This window comes from Pteropus vampyrus, unplaced genomic scaffold, assembly GCF_000151845.1.
Source record: "Pteropus vampyrus isolate Shadow unplaced genomic scaffold, Pvam_2.0 Scaffold4, whole genome shotgun sequence".
NCBI lineage: Eukaryota > Metazoa > Chordata > Mammalia > Chiroptera > Pteropodidae > Pteropus > Pteropus vampyrus.
This window is the reverse complement of record NW_011888785.1, coordinates 10,563,616-10,583,824: the sequence shown is the minus strand read 5'-3', so window position 1 is coordinate 10,583,824 and position 20,209 is coordinate 10,563,616. Positions and strand designations below refer to the sequence as shown.

At 34.2% G+C, this 20,209-nt stretch overlaps 1 protein-coding gene across 5 annotated transcripts in view; it reads left to right on the top strand.

Annotated features, from left to right (window-relative positions):
• GLCCI1 (glucocorticoid induced 1) overlaps positions 1 to 20,209 on the top strand; it is a 93,949-nt gene that overhangs the window by 66,957 nt on the left and 6,783 nt on the right. For 3 of the 5 annotated variants that reach the window (XM_011364621.2, XM_023532972.1, XM_023532976.1), the window contains 3 exons: positions 1,061 to 1,177; positions 5,508 to 5,660; positions 9,790 to 10,000. In XM_011364621.2, the coding sequence (XP_011362923.2) occupies positions 1,061 to 1,177; positions 5,508 to 5,660; positions 9,790 to 10,000 (481 nt within the window). The remainder of the gene's footprint in view (positions 1 to 1,060; positions 1,178 to 5,507; positions 5,661 to 9,789; positions 10,001 to 20,209) is intronic. The other 2 variants (XM_023532983.1, XM_023532980.1) reach the window with 1 other exon arrangement.

Sequence of the window (20,209 nt, the reverse complement as noted above, 5' to 3'; positions counted from 1 at the left end):
AATGGATAAAGAATATTATTCAGCCATGAGAAAGGAGGAAATCCTGCCATTTACAACATGAATGAACCTTGAGGGCATTATGCTAAGTGAAATAAGTCTGATAGAGAAACAGATACTGTATGATCTCAATTGTATGTGGGACCTAAAAAGCCAAACTCATAGAACTAGTAGAGTGGTGATTGCCAGGGGCTGGAGGGTGGAGGGAATGGTGGTTGTTCAAAGGGTAAATACTTCCAGTTATAAGATGAATAAGTTCTGGGGATCTAATGTAGAGCCTTTTCATTATAGTAATATTGTATTACATATTTGAAAATTGCTAAGAGTAAATCTCAAATCACACACACACACACACGCACACGCACACAAATTGTAATTATGTGATGAGATGGAGGTGTTAGCTAATGCTTTTGTGGTATTATTTTGTAATATATAAATGTAGCAAATATATCAACAGGTTGTATACCTTAAACTTACAGGATGTTTATGTAAATTATATCTTAATAAAGCTGAAAAATAAGTTGTATGACTAAAGAGTAATATATAGTAACATATTAAGTAGTAATTAATTATTAATACTAAATGCTTTGATTTTCCTTACCACTGAGATCTACAATTTTAAAGTGATTAGTAATTGATAAACCAAATAGATTTTATTTATATAAGATGGGAACTTAGGAGCTAATGCTGTCCTTATATTAAGAGAGTGGGTTTGACTTTAATCAAATGCATGTGAAATACTAGTTTTCACCTTACAAAAAGTAGTTGAAGATATTTCTGGTGTTACAAACGTAAAATCTGAAATAATCTGGGGAAATTTAGTCTGTGTATTTACCAACAGTATTATTTAAATTGTACAAGTGAGGCATTTGTAGCTTATATTTATTTATTTTCAATAGTCTTAATCATAGAAACTTGAAAGAATAAATCATCGTAGTGAAATACTATCCTCTCGAAACCTTTGAGAAGTTAATTTATTAATATCCAAAAATTAAAGAAGTAAGTACTTAAAATTGGTAATCACTTTTGTTCTCTTCGTGCTTCTTTTCTGCTCTCTCCAAAGCAGATTGCCAAACTGAGGCAGCAGCTACAACGTAGTAAACAGAGTAGTCGGCACAGTAAGGAGAAAGATCGGCAGTCACCTCTCCATGGCAACCATATAGCAATCAGTCATACTCAGGTGGGCTAACTTCTTGTTCATATTCGAATAATTCCTTTTAGAGGGTTCATTATAAAAAGAAAATCCATCATTTTAGGATTTAAAAAGTTCATTTAAATCTCTAGCTTTACTAAATTACTACTGTTTGTTAAATTGCATAAGAAGTTTTTTGTTTTGTTTTCTGTTTTGTTTTAGCTATATGTGTAATCTTTTAATAACAGATATAAGAGTGTAGTGGTCTCAAGGATGATCAGTACTGGCCTGGGCTGAAATCCTAGCTCATTTACTTATTAAGCAACTATAGGCATTATCTCACTTAGTCTTCCTAACCTTAACCCTTCTATCTCTGTTATCCTTATATATTTTGTCCCTACTTTACATATGAAGAAATGGAGGATTACAGTTTTGTTGGGGTCCCCCCCACACACAGAAACTAATACATCCCATGGAACAAAATTTGGGAAGGGCATGTCTAGACCAAATTAACTTATAAATATTGATATAAATTTTAGTAAATTAAATAAACCCGAGTAGTGCATATAAACAAGTCCAATTAGGAGTTGTTTCACAAATGTAAGGATGATTCAACATTAGGAAATGTAGTAGGTTAGTTCATTGCATCAGAAGGTCAAAATAGATCTGAAAAATACTTGATAAAAACTGTGTTCATATGTGACAAAAACATTTAAAAATAAGACACTTTCTAATGTGACTAACTGCAAATGTAGTTAAGTGAGATTCTACCAATAAAATATTGGAAGCATTTCTGTTATAATAAAAATCAAGTCATAGATGTCTGTAATTATTGATGTTATTTGCTAGTTGTATAGAGGCTCTAGACAGCACAATGAGAAAAAGAAATAATTGTTATCACTAGTTGTATATGATATTGCATATTAAAAAATCAAAGTGAATGAACTAAACTATTATAACTGATAGTAAGATAGCTAAAGTGGAAGATACTGACAATACCAAGTGTTGTTGAGGATGTGGAACAACTAGAACAGCCACACATTGCTGGGAACACAAAATGTTACAGCCACTTTGGAGAACAGTTTGGCATTTTCTTAAAAAGTTAAATGTTCTGACCATGTAGCCTAGCAGTTCCACTCTTTGGTATCTGTCCACGAGGAATAAACATGGCATGTTCACACAAAGACTTGTACATTAGTGTTCATGAAGGTATTATTCATAAGAGTCAAAAATGGAAATAAATATCCATCAGCGAGTGAACAGATAAACAACATTTCATACATCCTTACAACGTGATACTATTTAGCAGTAAAACAGAAGGAGCCACTGATACAAGGTTGAATCTCAAAAGCTTGCCAAGTGAAAGAAGTAAGGAGCAAAAGGCTGCTTACTGTATGATTTGTTATGTTAAATTCTGAAAAAAGCAAAATCATAGAGACAGAAAGTGTTAGGGGTAGGAATTGACTTTAGAGAGGCCTCAGGGTTCTAAATTTTGATCATACTCATAATTGGATGACTATATATATTTACAAAGCTTAGTGAACTGCATACATAAAATGGGAGGATTTTATTGTATGCCATTTGCACGTCATCAGAGCTGTAAAACAAATATGCAATGAGCAATCAAGCCTTAGAAACTTCAAGTGAAAATTCACATATGCCTTCCTTTTTCTTCTTAATCTGATAGAATTAATATATTATTCTTACTTTATTTCAAGAACCTTTTCTGTTAAGACCGCAATGCATTTATAGTAGATCTATTGACTCGTTGACTTAACAAAAAAGACCATATACTTGTTTGAATTTACACTGAACTTTTTGGCATTATGGTAACGTGTAAAAATCATTAACTTTTACTATACATACTGAGCTTATTCGTAGGTGAAATGCGAGGTCTAGAATGTGCTTTAAAATACTCCAAGAACAGAAAAAAAAGAATGTTTAGATAAAATAAGATTGGCAAATGTTGATAGTTTTTGAAGCTGGAGGATGTGTACCTGAAAGGTTCATTATGCTGTTCTGTTTAATTATGATTATAATTTTTATAGTAAAAAGGAAAAACCAAGAACTTAATGAGATGATTAGGTAAAATATAAACATAAAAATCCGTACTTTTCTCTTATACTAGTAAAGGTAAACTACTGTACCATCCACTTATAACACTTCTAGCACCAAATGTGTGGGGTTTTTTTCCACACCAGCCAATTCTCCAACTCTGCAGACACCAATGAATGTCCTACAGTTCAATTATAATACTACATACCTGGAGTTAGCACAGACCCCGCAGGTTAGGGGCTCAGCCCCACAAGACTGCCCTCGCCTGCAGATGCCATTTGCAGGTCCCAGGTTGTCATCTGTACTTCTGACCACAGAAGTGACTTCCATAACCCCATCTTCCGGTTCAGTAATTTGCTGTAATGGCTCACAGAACTCAAGGAAACACATTTATTGGTTTATTTTAAAGGATATTATAAAGGATACAGATGAATAGCCAGATGAAGGGGGAACATCGGGCCGAGTCCGGAAATGTCTCGAGTGCAGGAGCTCTGTCTCCATGGAGTTAGAGTACACCACCCTTCTGGCACGTGGACATGGACATGTGTTCACCAACCTGGAAGCTCTCTGAGCCCATAGAGATTTGGGGATTTTTATGGAGGCTTCATCACATAGGCATGATCCACCATTAACTCAGTCTCCAACCCCTCTCCCCTCCCCAGAGGATGAGGGGTGGAGATGACAGTTCCAGGCTTCTAATCATAGCTTGGCCTTTCTGGTGACTAGCCCCCATTCTGAAGCTGTCCAGGAACCCACCAAGAATTGCCTTATTATAACAAAAGGCTCTTGTTGCTGTCACTCGGGAAATTACAAGAATTTTAAGAACTTTGTATCAGGAGCCAGGAGCAGAAACCAAATACATATTTCTTAATTATGTCACAACTTGCAATAACATGTTAGTATAAATAATGGAAAATATAATATGCCTAGAATTAAACTTGAATATGCAAACTATGAGACTTTATTAAAGATGTGAAATTTAAAATAGATACATAAATGAGAAATCTTAACACTTTCATGCACAGGGGTCTCAGTATTTTTTAAACAGTAATTTTCCCAAAATTAATGTTAATGTACAAATCGAGTTCTAATGGAAATTTTAAAATAATTGTTTTATTACTTGAAAAGATGTTTTCAGAGGTCATATGGAAAAGTAATGCCAGTTAATAGAAAACAACATTTGAGAAGGCTTTCCCTACAAGAAAGCAAAATATACTATAAAATGATAGAAATTAAAACAGAGCTCCATATAGGGTTTATCAGCTAACAGCTCAAGGAAATCATATATAAAATCCATAAAGAAATGTTGGGGCAGTTTCATTACTATGTGGGGAAAAAATACTACCTCACACCATACACAAAAATAAATCATGATGAGTTAAGTATTTTAATATAAGAAAGTACTGAAAGAAAGATAGGTGTGATACTAAAGTAAACAGCAAATGTTTGATGAGTGACAACTTTAATGTGAATAAAGCTCATGCATCAATAAGAGACAAAGCACATTCATGGGTAGGCGTTCATGGATGGCAGGAGCACAGCACTTAGTATAGGAGTATTATTCATGTGTCAGAGATTAGCAGTCTACCTCATCATGAATCATATACATCAACTTTGATCATTCAGAATAAGATAGAGATCCTACATATATTGTTTTTATTTGTACCTTGTTCATCTTTATTTTCCTTATTTCTTTCTGTTGTGTAAGTTCTTTGCATATCAAAAGGCTTGTCTTACACTTGTTGGTGCCCTCATGGCAGCTATGAGAGGTGGTTAATTTTTGAGAACTCTTCCAAGGGACTTCTGAAAACAACCTAATAGCTAAGTGAGTGTTGTTGAATTTAACATGGTATTGTCGCCATATTACTTAGTAATCCAAAAGGTTTTCTTAAATGATTGAAAAAATGGAAATGAAAAAGTCTTGGAGGTAATTGTCACAGTGTTGGAAACACACAGAGCTATATCATAGCATCACATGATACGCTGAACTTACACAGTTTCAACTATGCTTTTTCAGTAAAAATAAAAAAGAGAAAAAAGTTAAACAGTGCAGAAGATTCTGTCTGCCATTCTCCTGGAAAAGTGTACACATTATATAACTATATGTATACACTTGTATAACGGATTGTTTTGACTCTGATTTTTACTGTACTTCCTTACTTTAGAACTTGAATTTATGTATGTATATCTGAATTTATATTGTATTTGAAATGTCCAAATAACTCTGCTCATTTGAGTTTCTATTTTCAAATTTACCATGCTCTTTAGTTTTGATTTCTTCAACCACAAATAATTTGATACCATCTTGTCTTTTGTTTTGTAGGCTGCAGGATCAAGATCCGTCCCTATGCCTCTGTCAAATATATCAGTGCCAAAATCGTCTGTTTCACGTGTGCCCTGCAATGTAGAAGGAATAAGTCCTGAGTTAGAAAAGGTATTCATTAAAGAAAATAATGGGAAGGAGGAAGTGTCCAAGGTAAGGTTACATGGGATGTTCGAATCCTCTTTTTTCTTTAATATTGTGAACTGTCTCAAAGCTCTTTTTTTGATAACAGCTTTATTAGTATAATTCACATACCGTACAATTTACCTGTTTAAAGTGTACAGTTGAGTGGCTTTTAATATCTTCACAGAGTTTTACAACCATCACAATTGATTTTACAGCGTTTTCATCACCCTCAAAAAAACTCCATACCCTTTAGCAGTCACCCCTCAATTTTCCTCCAGTGGCCCCAGCCCTAGGCAACCACTAATCTACCTTCTCTGTCTACGGATTTGCCTGTTCTAGACATTTTATAGAAATGGAATCATGCAACATATGGCCTTTTGTAACTGGCTTTTTTCACTTAGCATAATGTTTTTAAGTTTCACCTATGTTTTAACATGTGTAAATACTTCATTTTTATTACCAAATAACACTCGATTGTGTACGGATCTTATTTATTCAGTCATCAGTTGCTGAACATTTGTATTGTTTTTACTTTTGGGCTATTATGAATAATGCTGCCCTGAAATTTATATGTAGTTTTTGTGCAAACAGAATGTTTTCATCTCTCTTGGGATGGAGTGGAATTGCTGGTGTGGTAACTCTGTTTAACCTTCTGAGAAACTGCCTGACTGTTTTCCGAAGTGATTGCACTGCACACTCTTTTACATTCCCACCAGCAGTATATGACGGTTCGAATTTCTCCATCTGTCTCTTTGAGTATAGCCGTCCTGGTGGGCATGCAGTGGTTTCTCATCATGGTGTTGCTAGACATTTACTGATGGCTAATGATATGAAGCAGCTTTTCATGTGCTGTTGGCCATTTGTGTATCTTCTTTGGAAAATTGTTTATATTCCTTGCCCTACTTTAAAATTGGTTTATTTGTATTTTTATTATCAAATTGTAAAAGTTCTTTATTTTCTGATGAAAGTCCCTTTTTAGTTATATTATTGGAAAATATCTCCCAATCCTTTGAGTTGCCTTTTCACTTTCTTAATGATGTTCTTTGAAGCACATTTTTAGTTTTGATAAAGTCTGATTTCCTTTTTGCTATTAGTACTTTTGGAGACATATCTAAGAAACCATTGCCTAATCTAAGGACACAGTGATTTATTCTTTTGTTTTTTTAGCTTTCTCTTGTATTTAGGTCTTTAATTCTTTTTAAACTAATCAGAAATACTTTATAAATACCTATATTCCAGAAAAGAAATCTAGACAGTACTACCTGTTAACCTGTATTTGACCACATTTTAAAGCTATACTCAACAGAAGAAAACATCAAGTAGCCTTTGACTTAATTATCTCAAAAATTTTTTTGGAACTAAAATATTTAATTTATGTCAAATATTTATCTGATATCTAATAATATGTAGATTTTATAACTTACTTAGAGTTAATCTCAAAATCCAATCTGTTCAATTTTACATTTATAAAATAAAAAAATAAAACTTCCTTTCCACTCTCAGTATTGCTTAGCAGATATGAGCATTATTTATAGTTTCCTGTATATCTTACCCGATATGTTATGTGGTTGTGTGTGTGTGTATGCTGATATATAGTGAATCATCATATGGATGTACCATAATTTAGAAGTCCTCTATTGATGAGTTTTTGGATTGTTTTCAGATTTTTTTGTCATCACAAGAAGTGCTTTAGAAAACATTGTACTCTTGCAAACAATTTCCTGGCAGTGAAATTTCTGGGTCAAAGGATTTGTACATTTTAAATTTTGATAAATATTGCTAAAATTACCCTCCCAAATGCTGTGCCTTTTTACTCTCCCTGGACATTTCCTGTTAAATTTTTATTTTATATTTATTTATGCTATAAGAGAACCATTTGGAAATTATGCCATCTCTTAGCTATTTACAGTTAAAATGTTTCCTTATTTACATTAAGTAATATTTAAGAACAGTAATATAAGGAAGTGAAATTCGTCTAATTTTTTGAGGATGAGAAAATCAGTCATACATTTTCTGATTCCTTTAGAACGGGAAAGCATAACTGCTAGAATATAAAGCTTGCTAACAGCTCTGCTTTTAAATAAGTCATATTCTAATTTCATAGTAGCCATTTTAAAGTTATTCTGGGGTAACCACACTTATAACTAAAATATTAATGTTTAGAATTTTTAGATTTATGATTAAGTGTGCCTCAGTTTTAATAAATTAAAATGTCACCAGTAAGGAATCTTCCAGTAGCTAAAAAAAGAAAACTGTCTTGTCTTGTTAAATATATCAATGTTCTAAGCCTTTGTATTTCCCATTATTATTTTATGTAAATATATAGATTTCTGAAGTCCGTTTCATTCTTCTAATTCTTATAACCCCCTTCCCAAAGAGAACAAAAGTTGGTTAAGGAAATTGACATATATTACCAGTTACAGATTAAGAAATGTGAATACAGAAAGATTGTGTTTATCAAATAAGACATGACTAAAAGATAGCTCTAATTCTTAAAAACTTTTTTAGCTACCAATTGGTACATTATTCTTTTCCTGATGCCAATATTGACACTTTTAATACAGTAACATTTTTATTGATTTAAACATATCTAAGTTTTAAGAAATATCTCTTGTCATGAAACTCTCAAATATATTTTCTAAAATGATATTTCTTTATGGGTTGCCCTGAGAACCTCACACATCTTATACTGAACATCATACAGTCTTGTTCAAAAAAAAAAAAAAACTGCACCAATGATTTATTCATTGTTCCTTCTGAGATTACTTAGTAGAGTCGTAATTAAAACCTAAATTTAGTTAAATAAGAGAAAAAGTTGTAAAAAATAAAGTAACATTTTCTTAGCATTTGACCAAAAACTTAATATTTCTTTAAGAATATTTCTTTCCTAAATTAAAAGTTTTACTTTTTCAATTGATTTACAAAATGAACTAAAATTTTATAATGTATTCTCCTACAGTAGAGTAGTCATTGTCAGGTTGTGAAGATGGCATAGTTTTGCATAAATGAAGTTTTTATTTCAGTAAAGTCACTTAAGTTGTTTGTTGTAAGGGGAAAAATACATTTTGAACCTTGCCTCATTTTCTTATTCCATTTTCTCTCTGACAGTGTTTCTAAAAATTCTGAAACGACAAAGCTCAGAGTAAGAGCAATAAATAGTGAAAATAAGTTGTAAATAAAATTTAGAGTAAACTGATTCTTTTTCCTAGCATTACAGTGTTGTCTACACAATAACAAAATATTTTACGTATATAGAATTTTATTTTTTGACCTTTTTTGGCACACAGATGAGGAAAATGGAGTAAGAGCTATCCTTACAGCAGAAGCAGAGCAGAAAGAGTTTACTAGTGCAGAAGCTCTGATGCCATTTAATTAGCCATGTCACCACGTGCTCTGAACTATATAGGTCCTTTATTTGTGAAGACATTAGACTAATGAGCTTTAAGGTCTTATCAGATTCAAAATATATGATTCTGTGATTATAGTTTCGTGTCTATTTCTTTTTCATGCCACTCAGAACAGTGCATTGGCACTGACAAAATTAGTAGTAGTCCTTCTCAGGTGGATACCACATTAGTAGAATTGTTCTGAGTTATGTTAATGTCCTTCATTGAATGCTAATAGAATAAAACTCATTTTATTAGAGATTTTGGGTTTCTAGCTGTCAGACTTAAGAAAGAACGAACAAACTTTCATACCTGTGAATATGAGATTTCACTTTTTTTACTAGCAAGTCAAAGTGATTTCTTGAGCAGGTCGGTGAATTCATTCAGCATATATCTATTGGATGTCTGTGTGTCAGACACAGTGCTTGGTGTTAGCGGTTACAGTATTAAAAGAAGCCCCTGTCCTCGAAGAGTATCATGGGAAGTGCTAACCTACGAATAAGGACAGACAATTAGGGAGTTTTTAAGACAATTTATCCTTAGTATTTTAAAACCTAACCGTTTTGGGATTTAAAATAAATTTTTCCTTCAATAAAGGTAACATGGCAGAAATGAACTTAGGGCGCAAGATTGATATCTTTATTCTCTGAAGAATCAATTATGGTGATGCTAGTAATAGAATATGAAGTCAAAGGAAGTGCCACGTGTTCTCTGTATGAATCAGATGTGTGCACTGCCGTTCGCATGTTTAATGGTGATTCCTCTTCCAGCCATTGGATATACCGGACGGTCGGAGAGCCCCACTGCCGGCTCACTACCGGAGCAGCAGCACTCGCAGCATCGACACTCAGACCCCCTCTGTCCAAGAGCGCAGCAGCAGCTGCAGCAGTCATTCCCCCTGCGTCTCTCCCTTCTGCCCCCCGGAATCCCAGGATGGCAGCCCTTGCTCCACAGAAGATCTACTCTATGATCGTGATAAAGGTAAGAATGAAATCATCCACTTAGAGGGTTTGTCGTAGGGCCTTGCTCATTTTACTTTCTTTGTCTTAGATCATTACATCATCTTTTTTTTCTTTTGTTGAACAGTGGGATTGTAAAGGACTGGTTAATCTAGGTTTGTTTGTTCATTGGTTTCATATACCCCCTTCTTTGTGACTCTTACAAACATCTTCCATAAATGTGTCAGAGAAGCACAGCGCATGGTTCTAAGAGCTAATGAAAGCTATGAAATAGAGTGTGTACAGCTTCACATCACATAACACACAGGTTTTTCCTTGGTATCTTCCAGAACTAAAGATGGTTATGGTAGAGTTTATATTTCACATGCCTAAAGTTAGATTTCATAATCAAATCGATTTGGGAGGAAGTGATTTCTAAAACTGCTGTTGGATCAATGAGTATATTTTTAACCAAGTAGATAAAGTTTAATGAGTACCTATAGGACATCAGGGATTATATTATGGTATATACATCAATTATTAAACACAAGTAAGAGGGCAGAACCTCTGGGATTTTTGTTGCTCTTGTTCCCTGTGTTTTCCTGTCCTGGTGTCGGGCCCGTGGCAACCACCACTCTCTTTTTTCAGTTTCTGGCCACCTTAGACCTAGACACAGAAGGCAACGAAGATTGCCCAGCTCCCACCTTCCCAGCTACTTTCAAAGAAACACTGAACTTTTTTTATAACACATTTACTGCTTCTCACCATAGAGAAATAGATCATAGGTCCATGTCCTGATTTGACCCCCACGCCCCTTAATTTGTTTTATTTGGGAGAATTTTTACACGTAAAGTACCTAGATCTTAAGTGCTCAGCCCAGTAATTTTTACATGTGTATGCAGTCAATGAAACCACTACCTAGATCAATATACAGAACATTTTTAGCACCCCAGAATGCTCCCTCACCTCACTTCACAGGCAGTATCCTTCCCCTCCCTACCTGGAAGTAAACACTATTCTAATTTCTATCACCATAAACTAGTTTTCCTCTGTTACTGAATTTCATAGAAATGGAATGGTATAGTGTGGATTCTTTTGTGTCTGGTTTCTTTTGTTCATCATTATGCCTAACTCTCTGCTGTGGTGTACGTGGAAGCTACTTTGGATTTTGTCCTCTGTTCCTATTTCTGTGAGTGGATCTCAACAGTTCTCCCCTTTCTTTTCACCCCTTCATTATTGAAAGCCTGTGAACGCCCTTACACCATTAAGGTGTGTTGAAGGCACACCTTATGGTACCTTAGGCATCTCTTTGCTTCTCATAAGTGGGGAGTCTCTATTTTGTAGAACGTCAGACTAGGAAACTTTCATTTCACTGAGGCATCCTACCAGAGCGAATACCTTTAGTCCCTCCCTCACATCATTTTACTATGAATGTTTCTCAGTAAAACAAACAAGAAAACGCCTTGCTTGTGGTAGGAACGTTTGTTTTGAAGGTAAATGGAAATGTTAAATAATAGTAACTTGTTTGGGGCCACACGGGTGATAAGTGGCCAAACAGTTCTGATCGATTCCAAAACCCGTATTCTTTGTTATACCAGTAGAAGAGAGAAGTGCATTGCAGATTGACTACTTTTGCTGCTTATTAGTAATTGGTTTAAAATGAAAAGTAAAAATAACAGTGATAGTAGGTTGAGGCAGTTAATTCTGGAGTTTTGTTTGCTTCTAAGTTTAATACTGTGGATAATTGAAAGACACTGAACCAAAAAAGAAATGTATTAAGCTGACAGACGAGTTCCATTCTGGTTAACTGGTTGTGAGATTGCCTTCAGGGCTTCTAAGTCACTGTATTCCATGAGGCAGATAAATGTGTGGTTTCTGCAGTTCAAAAGAGGTATTCACTTAGATTCTAAGTTTAAAATAGTATATGCTTTTAATATCTTTTTCCTGAAGATTTATAATGTTTTATAATGAGAAGGTATATTCATGTCACTCTCCTGCAAGGTCTTTTCGACACTAAAATATCAGATTTAAGATCCTCACTGGCTGCGACACACAGAAATGGATTTGAGTCCTATAAAGTTTTGGGCATAAAACTTGCATTAATTCTCAAGGATTCAATAAATGGTAGCTGCTGTGGTAGAAATAATCATCATTATTAATCCCTGTTAGCTCCCCAGGCTCTTCAGGAAAAATGCAAACTATTTACTTTTTCTCAACAACTTAGCCAAAACTTCCCTCTCTGGCCTAATTCTGTCAATTATCTAATAATTTGAAATTTTTTTCCAGTTTTATTAAGATTTAATTGACATAGAACATCGTGTAAGTTTAAGATGTACAATGTGATGACTTGATACCTGTATATACTTTGAAATGTTTACCACATAAGGTTGATTAACACATTTATCACCTCATAATTACCATTTTGTTGTTGCTACCATGAGAGCATAAAAGCTCTACTCTCATAGCAGCTTGCAAGTATACAACACAGTATTGTTAACTGCAGTCAACATGCTGTGCATTAGATCCCCAGAACTCATTTATCTTAAAACTGAAAGTTTGTACCCTCAACCAACATCCACCCATTTCCTCAGCCCCTGGCAGCCACCTCCCTACTCTGTTTCTATGAGTTCAGTGTTTTTAAGATTTCACATATAAATGAGATCATACAGTTCTCTGTGTGACTTATTTCACTTAACATAATGCCCTCAAGGTCTATCCATGTTGTTGCAAATGGCAGGGTTTCCTCCTTTTTTGTGAATGAATAATATTCTATTGTATATTTTCTTTATCCATTCATCTGTCAGTGGACACTTAGGTCGTTCCACATCTTCGCTGTTGTGAATAATGCTACAGTGAACATGGGAATGCAGATGTCTTTTTGAGATTGTGTAATCTGAATTCTTAGACAAATTAGACCTTTTCCTAAGATTGCCTGTCTTCATGTGTTTTCCTCTATGCCCTTTTATTCCATACTAGTCATCCACCTGATAACACAAATGTCTTTTCTTTCTTCTGTTCTTTTTGGATTTTTTAAAAAATACAAAATGAGAACATTGGTTCTGATCATCTCTAAGGCAAATAGTTTTTTCCTAATAGTTAAAAAATATATTTCTTAGTACAATTGAGTGATAATACCTACCTCATATCATTCCTGGGGTTAAATGAAATATTGTGGCAAAGGGCTTAGCACAACCCTTGGTACCTAGTAAAAACTCACTATGTGTTGTTGGGTATGGCTAATAGTGATTTATTTTAAAAATCTCTTTAGAAATTATGGAGATCTCAGAATCATTTAAGACATTTTTCTGTTTTCTACGGGACTACTTCAGTTTCAGATTTAAGACCTCGTGACTTGAGTTTCTTAATGTATCTCCCATAGTATCTACCATATTTAGGTTTGAAACATTGCTTTACGATGAAGATCAGGCTGATATTACTGTTCCCTGGGAAAATGTGTGACCTATTAAAACGTGAAGTTTCTGTTTCTTGTACAGATCAACTACCATCTTTGTGAAGAGAAACTTAAAATAGCATCTCTTTTATTTATGTATATATACACACATACATATGTATTTTAGGATCAGGAGTGGTGTTTTACATATTTCAACTGAATTAGTACTTCTAGTTTATTTAAGAAATATTAGTTGAATATCTACTGTATGTTAGATACTTACTAGAGGGTGGAGAAATAGAAATGGACAAGATGTGATATCTGTTTATAAGGAATATCTAGTCTAATAGGGAGTAATAGTAATATAAATAAATAATACACTGATACATATATGTTCTGAATTCTAAAGGTACAAAAGAGGGAGTTGTCAGTGTTGTAGTTTCTGAAACTTACATGTATCATTCGAACTATATAGTTTCTGACTCATTACTTTTCTATGTACAGTATAAATTCTGTTTTTTTAAGATACCGATTCTACCTTATAATTTGCATTTTTTCGCAATAAAGCATAAATTGGTCTTTTGATTCTTTATGTTTCCAGTAAAGAAAAAAGTAGAAGTTATGGATTTCTAACAGGTTTGCATTATTAACTGTGAAAAAATGATTATTACTGTAATTTTGTAGTCAACTGGGATCGATTTGGAGTGCCTATATATTCTGTAGTTGCTATAGAGAAATGTGTTCTGTGATAGAATAGCTGATTCAGACATCTTTAGTTGCTGGAATAGGTGTGCACAGGAGGGGTGAGGGATAGCCAGTATGAATATGTACTCTAATGGGAGATGTGCTGAGGAGCTGATTATTCTTCTAATATTCATCTTTTAAACACTTATTCTTTTCCTGACTTTGCTCACATTATTTCTGCCTCTTCCTTTTCCTTGAATCGTGTAATTTGAGACATCTAAAAGAATTTTAGTTGATTAGTCTATTGGTTTTTTCTTTGACTATTTCAGTTGCAATGCCAGGACGATAACACTCTATTGAGAAAGGTCCAGCCAGGAAGAGACTATTTTCAGGTTTTGTTTTCTGTGAGTTTTTTTTTTTAAGGTTTTTCCAGTGACCAAAAGACTGAAGGCGTCCATCCTGGTCACATGTGTAAAGTTGCCCAGTTAACTAATCTAATGACTGCCTCAGATCCTACATTATGGTCTGTGTGGAGAATTCAGGGATCCAGAATGAGAGCTGTCATCTTGACATCCTCAGAATATACCATAAGAGTTAGCCTAAATTTTTCCACATTATCATGCCCAAAATGAAAGGGAGAAAAATAGTCATTTATATAATACAGATGGCAGCATCAAAATATTAGTTCTTTTAGCAGCTGTGCCAGCATTCCTTGATGGTAGCCAAACTTATACTGGGCAAGCCACAAAATCTAGACTTCAGTCTGCCACTTATAGTTGATCTTTGGCACAGTTCACTTAGACAGTTGTTATAAAATTCTGCAATTTTGCAAGATAGAGTGGAAACACTGATTATTCTAATCATGAAGTCAACTCAACCGTTCTACTCAGGCCAACTACCGAGAGTTGTATTCCAAGAGTCCATACATTGGTTACTTGAAACTTAAACTATATTTTCCCACAGGAACAATGTATGTTATGTGGATGGAGTTTCCCAAGGCCAATGCATAAAAGCCTATTTAATTCATACTGTAACTTAACTTAAAATATTAATATTTCTAAACTTTGAGTGTTAGGACTGAGCAGCCCTTAGTTGCAGGGGGAAAAAGTATTGTCTTTTCAGAGTCTAGAACTGACTGAGGCAGACTTTAGAAAGTGACTTTTTGACATCTTATTGTTTCTTTCTACATACATTTCAACTCTATTTGCATTTATCTCTTGGACTCCATTTCTCAGTCCTTGTTGACCTTTATCCTTACCATACTTTAACCTCAATCTCCTAAATAGCCTAACCAGCCACGATTTTGTAATACTTTTCTTTTTGTATTTTATATTGTGACAGTAGATATGTTGGATATAATTCTTTTAGCCACCACACCAAATCCTTGCTTTCGAGCCTGAATCTGTTTCTCTATCAAATGATTCACCCCATGTGGTTCTAAGATGCTTATTATCCTAGAAGAACTTCTTGGTGGTAAAATTATAAAATGTGTCAAGATATAGTTCCAAGAAAGGACTCATCCCACAGGTTAAAACTCATCTGTTCTAAAGCAACAAAGGAGCAAACAAAACAAACAAATGCATAAACACAGACAACAGTATGGTGGTTCCCAGAGGGAAAGGGGGCGGTGGGTGGAGGTTGAAGAGGGTAAAGGGGGTCAAATATATGATGACAGAGGAGACTAGACTTTGAGTGGTGAACACACAATGCAATATATAGATTATGTATTATAGAAATGTACACTTGAAACATATGTAATGTTATTAACCAATGTTGTCCCAATAAGTTTATTTTAAATAAATAGTATCTGCTGTTTAAAAAAAAAAAACTGGTATGTTCTAGAGTTATGTCTCTAAGGTCATCTTTCCCATTTCTCTTTTTCAGGAAAACATCTAAAATTAGATATATTCCTATTTTAACAGCACATAGAAAACACCTGCTCAATGCCTTTTCCTCCTCTTTTAGAAAATGTTCACAATTGTACTAATGGCCGATGCTGTGCTAGCTCTGGATGAGTTACCATTCATACTTTAAAACAAATAAGTATACAACTCAGTTCTAACTGGTACAACCCAGTGTCTAGAATAGAAGCAAACCAAAATTCATTAACATGGCCACATAGAGCTTCCACTTAATCTCCCATTGTCTATTTACCAGAATATAAGCTCCAGCAAGACCAGGTAACTTTTTGTTTTTTAATTCAAGTTGACATTCAGTGTTATTTTATATTAGTTTAAGGTGTACAGCATAGTGGTTAGATATTTATCAAGTAACTTTATTTTGCTTATCGCTTTATCCTCAGAAATAGAGTAATGTCTAGCATGGAGTGGACATTTTAACATCTTAAAAAGATACTAAAATTTTCAACACAGCTACAAAAATATATCCTTTAAGATCTTTTTTCATGGCACATACATTCTTTAAGGATATATTTTTGTAGCTGTGTTGAAAACATTAGCATCTTTTTAAGATGTTATATTATAAGTGTTAGGCTTTTGAATGTTTAAGAAGAGCGTAATAATCTCCCCCACACATATACATCACCACCAAAAAAGGAGACAATATAAGAGCAATATAGCCAAGCAAAGATTATTCTAACTTAGTGATATGCCTTTGGTGGGAAAGACGCCATGAAATTCAAATTTCCTGTTGAAATTAGGGGAAAGGAAGTAATTTTGCTAAAACCCATATTATCTCCTATTCTGATCATGACTGGGGAGAAAATGGATTATTAACCAGGCTAGAGGAAAGAGGGATTTATTGAATTATTTTCTCCCCATTATCTTTGTGTTCCTCTAAGAAAAAATGTCGATGCGTAGAGGCCAGTGTTTACACTGTGTCTCTGAGTCTAACAGAAGGCAGGCCCAATGCAACTGTTACCTGAACTGTAAGACTTTCATTAGAAGCATAGAATGTTATATTGAAAGGGACTTGATCACCTAGTTACCTCTTCATATCTCTAATGAGGAGGACACTAGAGTTGAGATAGATCAAAACTTAAGCAGATAGCATAACAGTAATGAACGCTGATCTGACTGTGGTAGAGCAGCCAGGTTAAATCCTTGCTCTACCACTTCCTAATTATGTGTCCTTGGGCAAGTTACTCAGCCTCTCTGTAGCTCAATTTCCTCACCTGTAAATTAGGAATAAGTATGGTACTTGCCTCATAGGATTGTTATGGTGACTAAATATGCTCAGGTGATTTTATCTTTGTTATCTCCTGTAATATTACTACAGTCCTATGAGTAAGGATACTGTCATTATTTTAAGAGTGGGGAATCTGAGGATCTGAGAAAAGAAGTAACTTTCGTAAATTTTTTGCAGTCTAGTTTCCAACAAAGATCTTCTATAGGAACTTCATACTACTTTTTGCTGCCTTTACAGGAAGAATAGCCTTTATACAGGCATTCACCTGTGAAAGGGCCTGGTATATGGAGAACAGTAAGAAATTGTGTGGCTGGAGCATAGGGGTGAATGGTGGGAAGTAGAAAGCAGTGAGAGTGGAGAGGGAGCAAGGCCACTGTTTTATAAAGGGCCTTGTAGACCTTGCTAAGAGAAATGAATAATCAAGCAAAGATCTTTTTGTCAGCTCTAGGACATGACTAGCTTTATCTTTAAAGACCATAACTCAGGTGGAACTACAGAAGTGGAGGGAGACAGCAGGAGGACAAGATAAGATGCTATTTTAGTAGTCTAGTCCTGTGGTCTCCAAACTTGATTTATTACACATCTTTTTCAGCAATTTTTAATCTGCGCCTCTAATAGAAATTCATGTATTTCTAAGTTATATATGTGTGTAATTCAGCCCACAAACTAAATATGTGGTAATACAACTTCCTTTCTTATTTTTAAGGATAGAAAATAAATATGTATGAATGTTCTAATATTTTCTCCCTGCATGTCGGCAGATCGTTTTGTGCACCTCCATTGGGAAACCACAGGGGCAGGGCAAAGACAAGGAAGGGTAGCAGAGGCAGAGGAACTGGAAGAAAGGGATGGAAGGAGAAGCAGCAGCATTTGGTGTCTGATCAGATGTACGAGGTGAGGGAGGAGAAGGCAGGTGAGGACAAAGGCAAAGTTCTAACAAAGTTCCAGCTTGGAACACGTAGGAAATGATTACCACCATTAGTAAGCAGCGAGTATGAAAGAAGGAACATGCTTTTCGGTGAATATAATGATAAACTTACTGTTCCATGTTGCTTTTTGCCTGAAGATGTTTTAATACCATTTCCATTTAGCAAGAAGTGGAGGAAAAAAGAGGAAGTACTGAGTTTTATCTAATACAAGACTTTTATAGCATTTTGTTTGCCTTCTATTTTGCATATAGTTAAGTGCTCGTTAAATATTTAAGTGAGCATTTAAAATTACAGTTAAACTTTTATTATAAGTGTTCATTCCTTTTCACCCTGTAGGATACTTTAGGGGCAGATGAACAATGTTTCAGTTTTTTGAAAACTGTTGGCCCTGGAAATTTTTCCATTTAAAAAGTTCAAGAATATGAAAAATAAGATTGTATCAGAATCATCATCTTGAGATCCTTACTTTCATTGCTTTCAAGATATAAAATATTCTGTGTAATCTGAAATTTATTTTCAATAGTTTTCCCATTGCGATTTCTAAGAATCATGATTTTATTCTATATTTTGGTTTGAGGTCTGTCTTCAATAAAGTGATTTGCTTTCATTTTTAACTGCTATGTCAGATAGTCAGGTTTAGAGTAAGTAGTTAGCAAATCCAGCAACTCCAAGTCAGATTTAGAGACAAAAATAACCAATGTTGTTTTGCATATCAGGATTATGTTTGTGGAAGAAGCATTGTACTTAGATGAGTGCCCAGGAACAAGGAGCAACTGTAATTTATTTGCTTAATTTATAAATTGGTATCAATTCAGTGTGAATACTTATGAAATTCTTATGACATGAACTCAAGGCAGAGTTCATGCTAGGCAGCCATAAACCAGCGAATCTGATACTCCAAGTATCACTCTGCTTCCCACCAGACACAAAACCGTATCTTCATGTACCTGAATAAAGTTAGATTGTGCAGATCTATTAAAAATGACATTTCTGTTACTCTCTCTGCCAAGAGAGAGTGGAACAGGTATAGACATTTAAGTTCTGAATAGTTCACCTTTTTTAATTTGCAAATTAAGAATGATTTGTCTACTATTATAGTAATATTTATTGAGACCTTACTGTGTTTAAGGCACTATCCTAGTCCTTTTATATATATATAAATATATATATTTTGTAGTTGTCATAACAATAGTTATTCCCATTTTACAGATCAGGAAACAAGGATCACCATTTTCCTGGGTCATGCAGTTAGGCCTAGGTAGAAGTAGAAGTCAGGTGGTCTGACTCCAAACCAGTGTTTAAACCTTTTTGTGATTGATTCTCAAATTTGGCTGCTCTTCAAAAGCATCTGAGAACTTTACAAAAAAAAAAAAAATTACATGACTGGGAGGGGCTACAGAGTAAAATCTGAATCTCTTAGGAATGTAGGAATGAGGTCTGGACATTGATATCTGTTGGTATTTTTAAAATATCCCATGAGGAGCATACTATGAAACCAGAATTAAGAGCCACTACTCTGTAATTATATTGCTTGTTTTAGAATTAATTTCACTTAATTTGGTAGAATAATCCGATAGTAGGACATAAAGCACATCTAAAGATTTAGGACTAGAATGGAACCACGGTGAAGATTTTACATACCTACCCACATAAATAAATCAACTTAATATATATGATTTTTGTTTTTATACTGGAATTGTGGGCCATATAGCTTAACATACCAGAAATAACGAAAGCCATTTTTAAGGAGAGAACCAGAAAACTCTAAAACTATAAAAGTACATGTAGTTTAGTGAATGTTGTTTCTACATGGAATTCCAAGTTTTAATACCATCCCTAATTTTTCCAAGCTTTAATTCATTATTATATGTTTAAACATTTGACAAACTACTTGTATTTTAATAGTAAATATTGTATACATTCATAAGTATGATCTATTATAATAAAATAACTAATAAAATATTTCCATACTTTTGATTTTCAGAGTTGGGGAATTCTGTTTTATAAATGTATATGAAACTATTATGAATACAGACAGCTGTATAAATAAAAATACTCATTGCATTTAATTTTCTTATTGGCATTGGCTATGATGTTAGAA